This window comes from Rhea pennata, chromosome 22 (assembly GCF_028389875.1).
Source record: "Rhea pennata isolate bPtePen1 chromosome 22, bPtePen1.pri, whole genome shotgun sequence".
Lineage (NCBI taxonomy): Eukaryota > Metazoa > Chordata > Aves > Rheiformes > Rheidae > Rhea > Rhea pennata.
The window spans coordinates 871,753-890,002 of NC_084684.1; the positions used below are offsets into that span (position 1 = coordinate 871,753).

The 18,250-nt window shown below is 44.6% G+C and overlaps 1 protein-coding gene across 4 annotated transcripts in view; it reads right to left on the reverse strand.

The window, feature by feature from the left end:
* Positions 1-18,250, reverse strand: part of UBR4 (ubiquitin protein ligase E3 component n-recognin 4) — an 81,252-nt gene that overhangs the window by 27,480 nt on the left and 35,522 nt on the right. Inside the window, exons 52-74 of one of the 4 annotated variants that reach the window (XM_062593536.1) lie at positions 17,631-17,805; positions 16,941-17,078; positions 16,358-16,479; positions 15,898-16,009; positions 15,031-15,161; positions 14,713-14,827; positions 14,412-14,516; positions 13,345-13,500; positions 12,645-12,813; positions 11,796-11,892; positions 11,250-11,357; positions 10,659-10,775; positions 9,286-9,495; positions 8,378-8,527; positions 7,435-7,662; positions 7,245-7,323; positions 6,554-6,793; positions 5,428-5,596; positions 4,606-4,750; positions 3,822-3,907; positions 3,298-3,385; positions 2,968-3,161; positions 42-281 (exon numbers count right to left, since the gene is read on the reverse strand). In XM_062593536.1, the coding sequence (XP_062449520.1) occupies positions 42-281; positions 2,968-3,161; positions 3,298-3,385; positions 3,822-3,907; positions 4,606-4,750; positions 5,428-5,596; positions 6,554-6,793; positions 7,245-7,323; positions 7,435-7,662; positions 8,378-8,527; positions 9,286-9,495; positions 10,659-10,775; positions 11,250-11,357; positions 11,796-11,892; positions 12,645-12,813; positions 13,345-13,500; positions 14,412-14,516; positions 14,713-14,827; positions 15,031-15,161; positions 15,898-16,009; positions 16,358-16,479; positions 16,941-17,078; positions 17,631-17,805 (3,374 nt within the window). Of the gene's footprint in view, positions 1-41; positions 282-2,967; positions 3,162-3,297; positions 3,386-3,821; positions 3,908-4,605; positions 4,751-5,427; positions 5,597-6,553; positions 6,794-7,244; positions 7,324-7,434; positions 7,663-8,377; positions 8,528-9,285; positions 9,496-10,658; positions 10,776-11,249; positions 11,358-11,795; positions 11,893-12,644; positions 12,814-13,344; positions 13,501-14,411; positions 14,517-14,712; positions 14,891-15,030; positions 15,162-15,897; positions 16,010-16,357; positions 16,480-16,940; positions 17,079-17,630; positions 17,806-18,250 lie in introns of all 4 variants that reach the window. The other 3 variants (XM_062593535.1, XM_062593534.1, XM_062593537.1) reach the window with 3 other exon arrangements.

Here is an 18,250-nt window from a genome sequence, read left to right on the forward strand (position 1 = left end):
CCCCTGCACTGACTCCGGGGGCAGGCACGAGGGTGACGTACCTGCACTTGTGGCACTGGTATACGTTCTCTCCACAGTTCCCACACACTCCCGGGTTGGCCGGGACAGACGCGCTACACCGAGGGCACTGCAGGGTCTCCGTGGAAGCCTGGTAATTCTCATAAAAATCTGCAAATTCAATCATCAGGTTGGAAGCCACAATGGGCAGCGGCAAGTCGATCTTCACCTCCGTCTGGCCTGGGGTCAGCTGGACTTTTTTGGCTTTGTGCCAACGAGCCGGCCTGGGAAAGAAAGCAAGTCGCATTTCTTTTCAACAGGAAAGTACCCTCCTGCCCACAGATGAAGGGAAGCCAAACACAACCGCCTCAGCTCAAAATCGACTTTAAAGGGGATGAATGGAGAGCAGTTCTAGGATTCGTTTCCTTAGCTTCTGCACTGACATGACACGTAGCCAGGAATGTATTTTAAGCTTTTATCTGCTTCACAGGGAGAGACCAGTTTGGATTAAAGAGCTGTTGATGCCTCATGGAAAAACTTCAGTGCCTCAGACAACACCTAGGGATTTTCACCTCCGTTAGGAAAGACGCTCGCATGGGAACAGGCTCCCGACTTCCAAAGATCTCCTGCGCTCCCCCTGCTCCTTCCCAACCCGAAACAGCAGCCTCGCTCTGTGACATCGTAATCCTCTCCCTGTGACGTCACAGCGGGGGGGGCTGTGGTCCCTGTGACCTCATAACAGCGGGCAGGGGCTGCGGCCCCTGTGACCTCACAGCGGGGGGGTGGGGAGGGCTGCGGCCCTTGTGACCTCACAGCGGGGGGGCGGGGAGGGCTGCGGCCCTTGTGACCTCACAGCAGGGGGGAGAGGGGGGCTGCAGCCCCTGTGACACCACAGCAGGGGGCGGGGGGGGGGGGGCTGCGGCCCCTGTGATGTCACAGCGAGGGGCGGGGGGCTGCAGCCCCTGTGACCTCACAGCGGGGGGGGCTGCAGCCCCTGTGACCTCACAGCGGGGGGGGCTGCAGCCCCTGTGACCTCACAGTGGGGGGGGCTGCAGCCCCTGTGACCTCACAGCGGGGGGGGGGGGGCTGCGGCCCCTGTGACACCACAGCAGGGGGCAGAAGGGGGGGCTGCAGCCCCTGTGACATCACGGGGGGGGCTGCGGCCCCTGTGACCTCACAGCAGGGGGCGGGGGGGGGCTGCGGCCCCTGTGACCTCACAGCAGGGGGCGGGGGGGGGGGGGCTGCGGCCCCTGTGACGTCACAGCAGGGGGCGGGCTGCGGCCCCTGTGACCTTACAGTAGGGGGTGGGGGGGGCTGCGGCCCCTGTGACGTCACAGCAGGGGGCGGGGGGGCTGCAGCCCCTGTGACGTCACTGGGGGGGGCTGCGGCCCCTGTGACGTCACGGGGGGGGATGGGGGGGGCTGCGGCCCCCTGTGACACCACAGCAGGGGGCGGGGGGGGGGGCTGCGGCCCCTGTGACACCACAGCAGGGGGCAGAAGGGGGGGCTGCAGCCCCTGTGACCTCACGGGGGGGGGGCTGCGGCCCCTGTGACCTCACAGCAGGGGGCGGGGGGGGGGGGGGGCTGCGGCCCCTGTGACCTCACAGCAGGGGGCGGGGGGGGGGGGGGCTGCGGCCCATGTGACCTCACAGCAGGGGGCGGGGGGGGGGGGGGCTGCGGCCCATGTGACCTCACAGCAGGGGGCGGGGGGGGGGGGGGGGCTGCGGCCCCTGTGACCTCACAGCAGGGGCAGGAGGGCTGCGGCCCCTGTGACATCACAGCAGGGGGCGGGGGGGGGGGCTGCGGCCCCTGTGATGTCACAGCAGGGGGGGGCTGCAGCCCCTGTGACCTCACAGCAGGGGATGGGGGGGGCCCTGCGGCCTCAAAGCAGCAATAAGCAGCAGGCACAGATTAACTCCCTAAGCCACAGGGATCCGATTCTGGTGAGACCGTCTCAGGAAGGAAGAGGGGAAAGTACAAAACAGAACCGGCTTCAGGCGGAGCAACGTATTGGAAAGGAGCATTGCGCAGGGCTAAAGCGGCAGTCAAGAGTTAGGCCATTCGACTTCTAATTTTAATTCTACTACCGACTCGTTATTTAACGCTTTCTGCGTTTCTGGACGTGCTGCAAGATAAGTTTCAAGAATCAGATTCCCCAGGCTGTGGTTTTGGTATTGATATTCGTCTCCAGACAATTAAGTTAAGCGTTTAAAATTGAGCCTGCACAAAATTGTTGTACACTAATTTTACAGGCATGTTTCAGGCTCTAGGAGAAATTTGGATTTTTTTCTTCAACATCTTTTGAGAGAACAATCCCACTCAAGGTGCACTTCCAGTGACTGGTAGCAGCTTAAGGAGGAATGTGAGCCAAAAAGAAGCCAGACAGATGAAACCAACTGAGTGCAAAATGGCAAATACACATTCCACCTATTCACCTCACCAGAAATAACATTAAATTCAGAGACTGATATACCTCCTAGCTGCTGGAGGGAGGGGAAAAAAAAAAAAAAAAAAGATTACAGAGTTTGCAGATTAGCAATATAAGCAAAATCCAGGACAAAACAGCCTAACACATAAAACAATAAACTACTTTGGAGAAATTGTCTGGAGGCACTCAGAGGGGACAAGCCCAGGTTAGAAACACTTGAGCATTTTGATTCCCAACTGGACGAGGAAACTGTCTTTCAACACAAAGGAACTACGAGATAGTTTTATGTGGATCTTCAAGGACTTATTCTTGCCTACATCCCAATTTGTAAGATGCACATGGCATAACAACACAATGCTAAGGAAGCACTCTTCTCCACAAATAACCTGCAAGTTTTATCAAGCTAAGTCAGTGCATCTGTACAATAACTGCTTTGAGAAAGAACCATATCAGTACTAGGAATGTATAAGTATCATATTAAATTTGTGTTTTTCAACCCCCACCAGTTCTCCTACCATGCATCTGATACAGAGATGAACATACTTGTTTTTCAGCTCCACTATGGCTTGCACTGTCCTGTTGTTGTAATAGAGGTTGATGGTTCGGACCATCTTGGTGCGTTTCAGGTCTCCTATCTTCACTGTCACTTTGCTGATGGTGTGGCTGCCAATGAGCTTCACCACTTGCTGAGTGGTAGTATACCGTGTGTCCACTTTAATGGAGGAAAGTTTTATGTACTGGGAAGACAAAAACAGGGACACGCTGCCACTACGATCACATCCCCCAAAACACAGAAACACTGCAAATCACGCTGCCATAAAAGGCTGGGATCCTTACAGATCCCTACCGGGTTAAAGAACACCAGCTACTTACGCAGAAGGGCACCTCTGGATTGTTGCAGACAAGGCAAGGATCACTCTCTAGGTAATAGCCATCAAATTCCACCAGCCCAGACAGAGTGCTGGAGCGAGAGAAGAAAACATATGTAATTTGACATTCACTGTGTTGCAATCATGAGTCACTCCAGCAATCAGAATAGTTTTAGTTTAGCTGTAGTCCCACCCTACCCCTCACCCCACTCCCAAATTTCATAACAAAGTGTTACAATGTAACTTGAAGAAAGTAAGTTTCCATCTATCTTTGCTACATAGAAAAGTGTTGCTCTTCACCAAGCAGCATTTCAGTATAATTAGAGGGGTTTTTGTTTTTTCGTTAACTTGGTAAATAGGAGACTGCCCTTCCTAAAATGCCAGCTGCAACAAGCACATAACATCAGTAGGAGGCCCTCCTCCACTATGGCTTTATTAGAAGAAATATCCAGTCCCCCTGCTCTGGATAACAGCTCATCTGCTGAAAAACTCCTTTAATAAAATGGATCAAAGCCAGCAGTGACTCACTTGTAAATGTTGGAGTTGGGGTGATTGGTAAGAATGTGGTTTTGAGTGCGGAGAATCTCCACAGCCTTTTGGGAATATTCCTTCAACTGAAAAACAATTAGGAAAATATCATCTTCCCTACATATTCTTTTTATGGCAACAATGACAAAGATTTCTCCTCTTCTGGCATTCCATGTCACCCAGAAGATGCATACACCATACCCGCAAGAATTTGTGCGGTTAAATCATTAGCCAGAAATGTAATTGATCCTAAAATGAAATCTTCACCGCAATAATGACTATTAGCCAGCCACTGACCACAGATTCCTGCTAAGCTTCTGCAGGGCATTCCCAACTCTTTGCACATATATATGCAACTATCAGTGAGTCTAAAGTATATGTTCTCAGCCCGCTGGTCCCCTGAGAAATCCTACCACTTCCTTTGTTCAAAAGGAGTGGTTGTAAGAGATTTCTAAGAACCATAATATCAAAAATCCATAAACCAGACCTGGAAGAGAAATACATTTTCCCACAAAGTCTTCCTGTGGGAACAGGAAATGTTTTTTTGTTTAAAAGAAAAAAAAAACACCCTCAACATGCATCCTCAAAATGCTAAATGTTAACAATTTAATTCAAAGAATAATTTCTTAAGGAGTCTGCATGCTTTAACACTCAAATTTTGGGAATGATTTCTCCCAGAAGCAGTTTTGACAGAAACAGTTCTATCATAAACAAGTATTAACAGAATTTAGAAGCAGCAGCGGCACCTGGGATGCTGCTCCTTCTTTTCAGAATGCCACTATACCTTTTTCTCAGTCTGCTGTGTTTTCAGAGAGAAGTATCCCAAGAGGTCTACAAACTGGGCAGCTTTTCTTCCATAGGCTGGAAGTTCTGGCCAGATTGACCACATGAGATCCAACAGTAACTCTTGCTGGGACTTGTTAGAGTTCCTGTTGAACAGATTACATATCCATTCAGCTCATGGAAATAACTGCATAGACTGCTTGGTACATAGTCTTCAAAAGGAAAATACGTGCTACAGTTAACCAAAGCATCTACAAGTAGGTAACTTATCTTTCTATACATCCAAATTCACCTGATTAAACCTCATCTCTTCTTGCCACTGGCAGTATTCCAGTGCTTTCTGAAATGAAGGCAGCTACCTCGCAACTACAGAACAGCGTCCTGAAGGAGCTCAGCACTCTGAACTCTGTCTTCCCCTATATCATCTACATTCCCACCTTTTTAACTGCGTCAGTCTGTATCTCCCTCAAAATACCTATACTGTAGACGTCATGAGGCAGATTGTGCAAGCCAAAATAAAATGCTGTTTTCAGATGATCACTGAAGTTGATCAGCAATAAATAAGCCACCCCTGCCCCAGCCCTGACAACTGCAGAACAGCATGAGCAACTCAAAGGGATGCCATCCATCTGCAAGCCTCAGCACCCTTTAGGACAGAGGCTCAAGCACTACCTCCTCAGGACAGAGCTTGTTTGAGCTGAGACTAGCTGGCCAGTGCTTTACAGAGACATCCGACAGAGAGCCACCGTTATCAGGTGTGCACACCTTCACCCATAGCAGAGCTTCACTGATGAGCCAGCTCAGCGGCCTCCTCCGTGCTCACCTGTAGATGTGGAGTGCGAGGCAGTGGGCCTGCCATCTCACTGAGGATGAGTTGGACTCCAACAAGAAGCAGCGCAGGAACTGGATGAGGGTTTCCTTATCAGCAAACTTGTTCAGCTGGTTCACCAGAGCTGTACACAGTTGATCTTCCTGACTGCCTGAACTCTCACCTAGGGGACACCCGGTGGCACAAGAAAGAAACGCTTAAGAAAGATGATGAAGCAGAGTAAATCACAGGCAGGCCAGCTTTCTGCTTTATAGAACATTCAGCAAGGATAACGTGGACAGTGACTGTGGTTCAGTCCATGTACTGTAGATGTTCACAGGCAACAAACAAGTTCAATGTTCCTCTCTTTTGTGCAAAACATAACCTAATATTCTTGATCAGTACACAGGTAAACTGCTGAAATACTTGCCCGTAAACATGTGGGGGGGAAAGAGAGAGAGAAAAAAAAAAAGATCCACCATGGGACATCTATAAAGTAGAAAGCATCATAGAATTGTCTGAGAGAAAAACAAAATGGTCCCTTGAAGAAAAGCCAAGACAGTATTCATGCCCAAGATTTTTATAGGAAAGCTTAATTACTTTCCCAAGAGTTTGGACATCTACTAAGAAGCAGTTCTGGCTCCAAGGTAGCTTATAAATTGGGCAGAGGAAACAAGCCTGAACATAGTCATTGAAAAGAAGAGTTAACTAGGTGTGCATCTCCAGTACTTGTTTTAATCCCCATAAGTCTTTCAGTCTCCTGCAACCTGGGCCAGAGAGCTCACATGGAAATTCTCTGTCACTGGTACAGGCAATTTTCATGACACAATCTAAAGCCCAGTCAAACTAATAGACACTCATAGTGGGCTTGGAATACACCCAGCACCTAATTTGAGTCCAAACTTTCAGAGTATACTGCTTCATCTTTGACCCATTCCAACCCACCTGCAGTAAAACTGTCCTTCTGCCCTAGCTGATGCTAAATTCTGCAGGTGCTCTTGCCAAGAGCCATGCCCCTTTCACTGCAGTAGTATTTATCACAAGATGCAAAGCAATTGCCTCTGAACAGGAATATGAAAAATTGAGAGCAGCAGGCTTTAACCCTAAAAGCAGCACAGAACAGGGCACAGCTGCAGCTCACCTTCTCGCTCCTTTTCCTTTTCTTCTTTCTTGCTCTTTTTAGTGGAGGATTTGCTCTGTGTTGCTGGCTGCCCAGAGCCTGAGGCTGCAGGAGCAGAGGCGGAAGAGGTACTTGATCCAGAAGATGAAGCCACAGACAGCACTTTACTGCCACACAGAGCACAAGACAGCAGCTGCAGGAGAACCGGGGATACTCCTTCATCTACCAGGAAGCTGACTTGAAGGAGGAAATAAAGAACCGCTGCAGGGGAAAAGAAAAACAAACAAACAAAAATCTTTGAAACCTAAATCAAGAGAACTCAGAACACAACAAGGACTGTTCCACAAACTAGCAGAACCATCCACCCCTACATCAGGAAAGCACAAAGTCTGGGTTCACCAAGGTAAGGTGTTTCATCCCAAACTGCACCCTGGCACAACAGCAGTGCAAGCAACACAAAGCAAATCTCTTATTCCCATTCTTTTAAGTTATCCATTACACTGTATTGCCAATAACCGAATCCCCGCACATTCTTTAGCTCAGGAGCAGATGCAGTTGGAGCACTGTGATAATTAGTGCTGGAAACAATTCAGTCCTACTCAAAACTCTTATTTCTCTCTGCTGAGCCTCCCCATCTGAGAAGCCGCAATTCAAACCGAGACATAAAAAAACATGCCCTCTGCCCTCTGAAATACTCTGAGAAACAACTCACAGTCATCTTTAATGCAGAATTTCTGCCAGTTTACTGTTCGCTGTGTGGCAATCTCTGCGCAAGCCTTTAAATGTTCCATCTGAAAGGCAAAATAGGACTGGATTACAAGTGTCAGTATTTCTATTACTGACATCTTACATGAGTGCAACGTACACTTTTTTTCCTAGTACAGTTGCACAGTTCTCCTTACCAGGCTGATTAATGTATCGTACTGCAGGGCAGAGCCTGAACTTGCTGTGACCACACTGGCACGAAGGAAGATGCCTTGCTCTTCTAGGAGCTTTTTAATTCCACGAACGTGAGAGTCCAAGGTGTGAAGGTCTCGGAGCTGGCGGTACTTCTCCTTTGATCCACAGATAAAGAGCAAAAGCTTGCGGACTTGGCGGCGCACAAACGGAGTCTGCTGGATCATCAGGTACTAGACAAAGAAAAGCCTACGATATTAGTACAGTGAACTCACCAACAGGCACCCCGTAGCACCAAAAATACAATGGGTTTTCTTACAAAGAGAAAACAAACTGGAGATGCAGAAACGAACCCTTCAGGGTTAAGATACTGTAAATTCACCATTGTAAAAACGTCTGAGGCAGAAGACACATTACACTGCAATATTACAGCATCCTGAGCTGGGAAACTGTGAAACTGCTTCCAAAGGCCATTCTTTGTTATCTGTCTGTGATCTCAAATAAAAGGCTAGTCAAGCCCAATCAAGAAATACTTTCCCAAACTTGTATGAATGTAAGGTAACTTATCTCAAGTAGGAAGCTGTACAATCAGACAAGGGAACTGAAAATGTAAATTCCAAATATCTTAGTGATTTCTTTTTTTAAAGGACCAAGTACTAACAGCAGAACATGCTATTATATTGTACCATCTCAGAAAAGGTACTGTATCTGAGTTTTCTGGCAGCAAACAGCACTGAGTTACAGAGAGAATAGCAGTCGTCTTCTTCAAACATGCTTTCATACAGATTCTCATTAAACACGAATAAAGCAATGCGAAAAGTTGACCTTTTAAGGAGGAGAAAATCAGAAAAAGACCTGAAACAGTCCTACAGAAGCTCACTTCTCCCACAAAAGACATTACTAATATTTTTCAGTTAAAATTTGCAGGTGTGACACACGCTCACCTACCTCAGACAAGAAGTAGAACCAGGAGTGATCAAAGACGGGAGGTGGAATGCGGGAGTTTGTGTCTGCAATCTTCTTGATCTGATAGGGCAGCCGCAGTACCATCTCGGTCAGAAGCTGAGTGTAGGCCTCAAAAACATCAGCAGCATGACCCTGGAAGCAGGAAGATCCAATCAGCCCCCGGCACAGAATACTCTCAGTGTTGGCATGAGAACTACAGGGCGCAGTTGTTCATTTTCTAAAAATACAGCCCTTCTGCACCTTAGTTACCACAAGAAACACTCCTGACTGATAAATGAGCACAAAACCAACAAATTTGCATCAGGACTTCAACTAAAAGGCAACTGTTGGGATGCAGAAAGCTTCTCTAGAGGCCTAAGACATTTTAATGCACTAGCCTTCAGCTTAGGAGACATTCTTACCTTTAACTAGGCTTACTTCACTGCACCTGTGCATATGTCAAAGCCTCCCCTGACATTAGTGGAATCTTAAAATAAAGGCACCGTGGTTGAACAAGCCTAGGATTTAGTATGAAAATCCTCATCAGCTGCTAGGCTTCCTTGCCACAGTAAGTAGCAGCGGTTCAGAAATTCTGCCTGCCAAGCAAAAGGAGTCACACGACGAAGTAGCTTCCCTTCAGGAAGATTAACACTTCAACCAGAAACAATGACAGCAGCTCCACAGAACTGCCTGGTTCAGGAGTGCATCAGTGGATCTAGCAAGCTGGGCTACTCTGACAGAGAACTCAAAGCAATCCTAACTAACTACACCGCGAAAGAATGGATTTTAATTGCACAACTGTGGGGCAGATGTCAACTTGACAGCACAGCACTTCTGCAGATGCTTTCATATCCGTGAAGCAGCGCTTTTATGTGGGTTGTGTAATGTTAATAGCATAGGGTAGGACTCACCTTCACGTACTGGCGGAGGAAAAAAGGGCTCATGTCAGGTGGAGAAGAAGTAGTGTGAGGTTTCAGGAGCTGGCTGGAGGCTACAGGCTCCTCATCATTCTGCTGGCTTTTCCAGTACTCAAGCAGAGACTTCAGCACATGCAGGCAGTAGTCAACAGCACCAGAGCTCAGCAACGCAGCAGCAGTGGCACTAGAGATGAGGGAGGAAGACTGAGACAAAGAGGAGAGGGATTATTAGAGCACCTGAGAACCACATTTTCAGAAGAGCAAGGGAAGCTGAGAGTCAGACAGCATTTGCTGACAGTAAGGATAAAAGCAGGTTCTTATGAAACTTTACAGGCAGCTTTTAAGTTTGGGGTTTGTTTGAGGTTGGGTTTTTCTTTTTGTGTGTGTGTTTAAGAAAAGCAACTCAAATATTTACAGAGACTCTTTTGAACAAGCGCTTAGTAAAAGAAAACAAATAAAATCTCCTCTTAACTCTAATCTCCCCTCGACACATGTGCCAGAGGCCACTATGCAATGGATTAGACAACTAGGGTGCTTTTTTATTTTTGCTTTTTTTTTTTAAGTTGGGATTTCTATTTGTTTATCTGGGATTTGGCCAACTGGGGGTGAATTCCGGTAGAGAAAGAGTCCCTGTTACAGATGCTGCTCAGAGGCTCTGCTCCACCCAGGTATTGCTCCACCTGCATTCTGCAAGACGATGAGCTTTGATTTCTGTGGGAAGCTCTAGTGAATAACAAAGGCTGGAGAAAAAGCTACTGTAAATAAAACTATTAAAGCAGCCCTGTAAATCCAAACAAACCCCACAGCTCATAAGCTCATTAAAATTTGATGCAGTTCAGACTAAATTTTTTAACCTCTATGCTTTTTTATTAATCTCCTTCCCACCACACATACTGCTTTTTATGCCTTATTACTGTACCTTTTAGCAACAAATATCTAAGGAATCCTCTTAGCGACTTTTACGTTGACACAGCAGCATATTGCTTTCCAATAATCACATTACAAATCCTCTTTAACCCCTTCAGCACCAGTAGGATGCAACAAAAAATCCGCTAGGCCATTTTAAGAAACATCATTTATGTGCTGCCTTGAGCCCAGTCAGAAACTCCCCACAAAACAAGTGAATCTATTTATCTTTTCATGCTGGTTTCCTCCATTCTGAGTTTCAGCAGAAATCTTTTTTCACAATAGCCAGGTAATGGCAACACAGTTGATTACTCACAAATTATTCCAAAGCACATTTGGGTGTTTTTCAGTCTTAGACCACACATTATAGTTACCAGCACTTAGACCATCTTTGATGACCAAAAGCTCCCCAACCTCATCACTTCCCTGAAAAAAGCAGTTTGAAGAACATAAGAACATACCTCACAAATGGAAGACTTGGATCCTGACTTAGTTCTGGACATGAACACACTAAGCAGTCTCATTACCACCAAGTGCACTTCATTCACAGGAGAGCGTTCATTTTTCTTAGAAACATCCTGCAGGGACACAGTTTACTCACTAACAGACTTGAGCACAATGTCCCAGGTATCAAAATTTCAATGCTCTGATCCTCAAGAAGCATTTCTAAATGAAGCTCAAGCAAAAACAAGTTTTCATGCTGTTTTTTTATTACCCTTAATTCAGCTCTTCAAACAGGCATGATCGGTGATATGTAATACAACATAGAGATTTTTTTTTTTTTCATTTTTGTAACTGTTCTCTGGAATCCAGGCCACTGTCTACCCTTATATTGAGGAATTTATGCTAACTTGTTGATGCCAGAACCAGGCAGGAGGGAGTTACACTCATGTCGTTTTCTACCTTATATGCAATGAGCCAAGAAAAAGAAACTGTCTGAGTACATTGGCACAGCAATCCGTTTGTAAGACTCCTCTGTACCTAATTTCTCCCAAGGAAAGAAACCCTGTCTAAGAGGAGCAAATTGAGAGCGTGTACTCAGTTTAACTTACCTTTTTGTCCATGCACAGTTCTGCAATGAGCTGGGACAGAAGGTTATCCAAAGCTCCCTTGTCTTTCTCATCGTCTCCATCTAGGTCTGTCGTGAGCATCAGAATAACCTGGAAATAGAAGTCAGGGAAGTATCAGAAGACAGGTTCCACATTTTCAAGACAGATGCAGAATAGCTTCTGTAAACACCCTGCAGATATCATCTTAGATTAATATATGCTCTTTCCCAAATTCTGCCTGCACCCTCACACCCCAATATGACCATTTAGTATAAACCCCAAAGACTCTTCCAAAGTCATGAGATTCAAGGGTTTTAGCCCTTAGGTTCACTAGCCAACAGCAACCCCGCACTGAAAAAGGGTACATATCTACCAAAAAAATCTATGGGAAAAGAATGCTGTGCAATACAATGAACACTTTAAAGAGGGACTTGCACAGTGCCTGGACAGGGAAGAGGAAGAGAAAAGCACGTGCAAATAAAAAAGAATCCGTAGCAATAGTGATTAACTCTTTGATTAAGCCCTAACTTTTCAGCCTTCCACAGCTACCTGCATGTAAGGAATGGCACGGACTCCTCCAACATTCCTCAGCTGGGGTAAGTTTTGCAGCAGCCTCTCCAGTAACATCAGTCGGACCATGTGCAGCCTGGGAAATCAGAAGCCAGGAATTAGACATGAAGCCCTTCCACATAGTACAATAAACAGGACGCAGCAGGATCACCAACAGAGCACTAGAATTTATCACAAAAGTTGAGAGTAAGAAGAAATCCTAAAGTGATCAACTTAACAGGGACAGGAGTGGACTCCCTGAGAGTCCCTGACAGCCAAGCAACGTCAAAGATGCAGAGCAACTCTGACAAAGGACACAGTTACTTCTTCACTTCAGAACGATACTGCTGAGTATGATTACCTACAGAAATTAACTGTCTAGAAACACATAAGTCAGTTCCAAACTCACTGTAAAACAAATGACTGAGCATGTTCTCATGTAATGAGAAACCACAGTGTTTTCTCAAGTCTCAAAGTGTTCAGCACATACTACTTTTTCCGTGGCACTGAATTTCACTATCTACCAAGCTTTATGTTTTAGCGAGCCCTCTGTTTAACAGCCTTATGCAGGATTTTTTTCATCACTTTTATACATGTACAAGTTTTATAGGACAAACATCAGGTTTGTGTAACATGTTACACTGGTGAATGCACAGATGGAGGCATTTTGCAGAGGCACAGTTTGCTCTAGACTGTTTCAGACCCCTGCCAGACTGACTTTTGACTTCTATTTTCCAAAGTTGCTAATCATTTTCAATGCATTTAAGCACCTATGGTCTATTCTGCTACAAACAATGGTGCTGCTGAACAGATGTACTATTCTCAGAAAAGGAAAACAAAGCCCCTTGCCTGTTGCTGGTGTGGACATCTCCTTCAGCCTCGCCTTCGCCTTCCGAACCATCTCCTTCTTGCTGGCCAGTAGTAGTGCTTATAGCACCCGTGCTTGAGCTGACACTGCCTGGTCCAGCAGGGTGGCCCTCTGCTGTTGTGTCCCCATAGGCACTACTACGACCAGACACTGAAAAAGATCAAAGGAAAAAGGAGAAAGAAGAAAAAGGAAAAAAAAGGGAAGGGGAAAGAATATTAGCTCAACTGAACATACGTGTTGGCGCTTCACAGCGACTCATAAAGTTGAGCTATCCTTTCAAAATTATGGCTATAAGGAGATGGTGTCTGTGGTTATCTTCAAACTTAAAAAACAAACATCGTTTCCAGAGACGCTATTTAACAAAATCATTTTGAAACAATTAAGCACCTGCACCTAGCAACGTTCCATTTGCTAGCCTCATCTTGGTGACACAAACTGAATTGGTTCCATAGCAATAATTAGATTTAAACAGAGTTGGAAGAGGGGTGTTGTATACAGCATGGGCAGCACGGATGTAATTTTTCATAAAAGCTTGTGATTACTGATAACCTTTAAATACATGAAGAACTTTCCTATTTGGAGCAGATTCTCTCTTTGTCAGGGATCACCTTCTCCCCCCACCACCGCAAAGTTACAGTAAAAATCTGATGTGCAAACCCCAGTCCAGCAAGAGGTGCTTACCACTGTGCTCACCAGCCACAGAGTCCACTGCGCTGCCGCCGCTCTCAGAGCCCACGCTTCCACCGTGGTCAGCGGGTGAGGTCCGAAGAGTCGAGCCGTCTGTTGCAGCTGTGCTGCCTTCATCATCAGATGCTGGAGCTAAAAGAATAACGAGAGCTGTTACAAGTAAAAACACTGTCTTGATAAAACTCCAAAAGAAGCACACACCATGAAAGAAAAGCCACAAGGATTCATCTTAGGTTTCTGGGTCAATTTTCAACTACAAATCATAAGGGAACTCGGAAGTGTCTTTTGTACATTTAAGCCTGCTAAAAGCAGTGTAGGGGAGATACCTTGAGAAGGAAACCTTCTCATCAAATGGACAATTATACATGAAGCCAAAAGTAATAACTGGCCCTTCGAAACCTTATTTACCAACACATTTTAAAGTCATCATTTAGGTTAGAAATTATAGACGAAGCTTGCTAAAGAGAGCTGAGTAATAATCATAAATACAGATGAGAATTATTTGCTGTTGGCATCTGTTGATATCAGTAGTTATCCTATGCAGGTGCAAGTGGTAGTACTCAAAATGATTCACACATTACATTCTGCCCGCATACAGAAAATAAATGATTTCGTAAGTGTTTGCCCTGGGCCTGGAAATAACCAAGAAGTTTAAGAGAAATATGTTGTACTTTTTCTTATTTTAATCTTCCCATATTTCTTTAAAATGAGCAAAATCTAATAACTTAAAGAGCTAGCACGTTGCAAAAACTGCCACTTGGACTTTACTTTGATCCTAGCCACATGTAACATCAAAAATTCACCCCCGAAACTTTTCCTTAACAAGATGCATTTTAGTCGAATAACCACAGGAAAAGCAGACACATGCTTTAAGCCGCAAAAATCCAGTGGCATTGTTCATTTTACAGCAAGGAACAAAACAGCACCCAGTTAAGTGCTCCTTGTCAAAATCATTTTGAAATGATTAAGCACCTGCAGAAGACACCACAGCACAAGCAGGACGGCTATATACATTTTTAAGATGAACTAAAAAAGTTTGATTCTTCGCAGTGAACAGTTACCTGATGCTGTTGTATCAGAGAGCGTTCCAGCATCGAGAGAGGAAGAGCTGGGTGCTTGGCCAGACAGTCCTAAGCTCTGAAGTCCAAGAGCACTACTGCTGCTCCCTGCAGGAGAACAAATGATGAACATTAGTATAAATAATGCTTTCATAAAAAGAGTTCTCGCTGGCCTTCCCGCTACATTTTATGGATCTCCTCTGCTTTGTTGGTGGTCACATCAACAGTTTCTGCTCTATGTTTCTTTCTCAATTTCCTCATACCCTATTTGCCTTTGTAATGGCCGATAACGCGCACATCTTACCTTGCTGATCTTGTTGCAGGCTCAAGGCAATAGCCAATTCCACCATTGTTTCATCATCTGCATCTGGAGGAATGTCCAGCATTGGTGGGAAACCCTCTGCTCCAGCCAGAAGAGCCTCCAGGGGAGAAGGGTTCCCATTATTCACGTTTTCAGAAGTCTCCAGAACCATTGATTCAGACTATCGAGAAGGAACACAGTGAGAGCTGTTGCCAAACCACTACTAGCTAAAGGAGCACTAAGGATTGATCCATGTTAACTAAACTAAATCCAAGCACATAACAGACTTGAAAGGTTCAAAGAGAAGTCCTTCGGACTTACCACCATCTCAAAGTCCCCGTGATCAACCTCGCTTTGCTCCTGGCTCTCTTGTCGGATATGCTCACCATTTGCAATCCCAGAACTTTGCAGCTTGTCTTCTGCATCGTCGTCGTCATCGTCATCTTTATCTCCTGAGTTACAAAGGATTAATTCACAAATGCATTCTTTCCTCACAACAAGAGCAAGGTCGCCAATACCATGAGCATCAACAGCATACCAGCCCTATTACAGTGGGTTGCAACGCTGCTGCGTAGAGAGCCCAGGATTAGTTTTTTCAATCCCACTTCTATCTGTTGCAGGAATCCGGAGCATTCCTGAGGCTGAAACTTTAACACCTACAGGCCTACAAGCCTCCCAAAGAGTACGAGGCAAGCCAGATAGAAAAAAAAAAACAAAAAAAAACTAAGCTGTCCTTTATTTACCCACAGTCTTTAATAGCTTCCAGGACAACTAAAATTCACACAAATACTATAAAGTATCTCTTGGATAGAGATACGATATGCTAATTCTAGTCTGCACACATTTCTAAGATTGATTTATAAAGACTTGAAGATATTCACAAAAATACAATTGTCTGAACTACTACACCCAGTTAACCAAACAGTTAACCGTCCCTACTACAGAAACGGGAATATCTTAGAAAGATCTCTAATTTGAGACCAATAGCATCAAGGAAGAGGTGAATGTGGAAACAAAATAGTCTTTGGGGGACAAGAGAGAAGGAAGAAAGGAAAAGAAAGGAGAAAGACTGTTTTTGTTCCATTTAAAGGACGAGGTTTATTTTCTTGTCAAGAACGAGCTTTATCTTTTATGACAAAGAAGGTAGGTCATGCTCTTTAAAGACAAAGACAAACGGATCTCGCATACCCATAGGAGTATTGCTCCGAGGGGAAGATGGCAAGGTCACATGTCTCCGCTTGTTCCTTGGTCTCAGCACTCTGATCAAAGCTTGTTTGCAAGAAAAGCTCACTGCAGGATCCTACAGGGTTAAAAATTAATTGTTAAATTTCAAAGGTTTACTGTTCCTTCATAGTACTTGGAAATGCAGCTAGAAATACACTTAGTCTCTGTAAGATTAAGATTGTGTAAGAATCTCACACGATTCATGTAAAGCATACGTCACCTCCTAACTTCTAAACACTATTTCCACCAGCAGCTATACAGCATTACCTATCCTTCCACATAATTTCTCATTCATTCACTTGTCTCCCAGCTGTGTTTTTGGCTGCATATCTTCGTTCTGCATAACCTTGCAAACTGTCTTGCATTTAACTGCCTCTATGTTACAGTACTACAGGATGATACAGAACAGAGCAAGATTACGTACAGGGCAAAGTAACATCTGCATATAGATCTTGGATGCTGTGTGGATACAGTCCAGTTCACATGTGCAGTATCCATGGATAATATCCACCAAAGCATTGACCGTGGCCTCAACATGCGTCAGACCTGAAGAGGAATAGAAGTAGGACTGTAATCATCTATCTGTCCATTTCAGCATATGAAGCGACACACTTGCAGGAAGCATCTTTTGTTTGTAGACTTCAGGGCACAACGTTAGCAGCCTAAAAATACTAAAGTTCCAGTTCAAAATTACCTTACATACCCTTCTTGCCACTCTAACATATAGAATAATGCACGTACCATATACCAGTGCCACCAAATATCCTTTAACACCAAAATAACCATCCACATAGTCAGATGCGAATAAATCATCAGTCATCAGTCCCCTTATACTTTTGAACAAAAGCATTAGAGCAGAATTTGCAGATATACTTAGAGGGCATGCACGGCATCATTAAGATCTTAAGTCTAGTTTGGAACAAGCCACTTATTCTATTTACAAGCTTAAAAAAAATGTTTTTGCAAAATACGTAAGCTCAGTAACAGCAAATAAAGAGGTAGCACACCTGGCAAGCAGGCAGGGGCAAGGAAGGCGTTTTTGGGTTTTGAGGCATGTAGTTTCCAGAAGTGGTTGACCAGCTGGGTAATAAACGTGCACCCATCTCCTTCAGCGTGTTTCTGGGCCTCTTGTCCTTCTTCACTCTCTGTACAGATCAAAAAACAGCTGTCAGAACTGCACAGGCAAAAGCATCAACCAGCAGAGTAACACTACGTTTATTTGAAAGGGCTTTTGTTAGAGGCTCCGATATCTTCATTACAAAAACTATCTCACACTAAACATGCCAAGAACCATTTATACTTTAAAAATTGGTAATAGGATTGCTCAAGAGAGAAATGTCTTATGAACAGTCCCCAGCATCTTCAGTCCATCTGTGTTTGTGGGAAACCTTTCTTCCTTTACAGCAATAATTGACTCCTTTTAATACCTTTGCTCTGAATCCATTCTAGGATGCTCCCTTTCTGACTTACTGTCTGAATTTTTTTTTCTTAACATTTAAGTAGCATAAGATTCTACAAAGATTGTGGAACAGTAGCCCTTAAAAAAGGAGAGATGAAAGGGATTGTAAATGATCACATTTACTCGAGAGCTCTCCAAGATAAAGTATTTACGATCACTGTCGCACTGAGCCAGACACCACAAGACATTTTCAGTTATCACATGAGAAAATTGAATAAAAAAATCCAGACTTATCTACCTGATTCCAACTGTGGCAGCTTTGACTCCGTATAATGAACAAGATTGTTGGGTCTCATAATAGCAATGGATCGAGCAGTGATAACCAATCTCTGGAACACTTCAGGATCAAGGTCTTTCCCTTCTTTGGTTGAGGAACTCAAGTACTGAATGGCTTTACTTAGCAATGCTTGATCCTGTAAAGTGAAAGATATTGTAGGTAAAGGAACAAAAGAGACAACAGCAGCAAAACAACTGAAACACAGTTGCATGGTGAAATCTGGCACTCACTGCATTAATTCTTGGTCAGGATCATTTAGAAAGGACAACTAATATTAAAAGTCATCCAATAACAAGAAAAGAGTCTGGCTGCAGAATTGTTTTTCTCTTCCTTCCTCCCCTCCACCCCTGACTGTAATGTAAATGGAAAGACCAGTGTATAAAGATAGCCTTTGCTTGCCAGTTAAGCAGTTTTCAACAGGAATCTACGTATTTCTGTTATGTTAGTGTATAGTCTAACCACTATTTATCCTTACATTTTCTTATCATACTAGAGTTAGATGCCTGCAGAAATGGGAACCAGAGGAAACAGAGCTATGGGACACAGCTGGCAAACAAACTTCACATGATTCAAGATAGCGA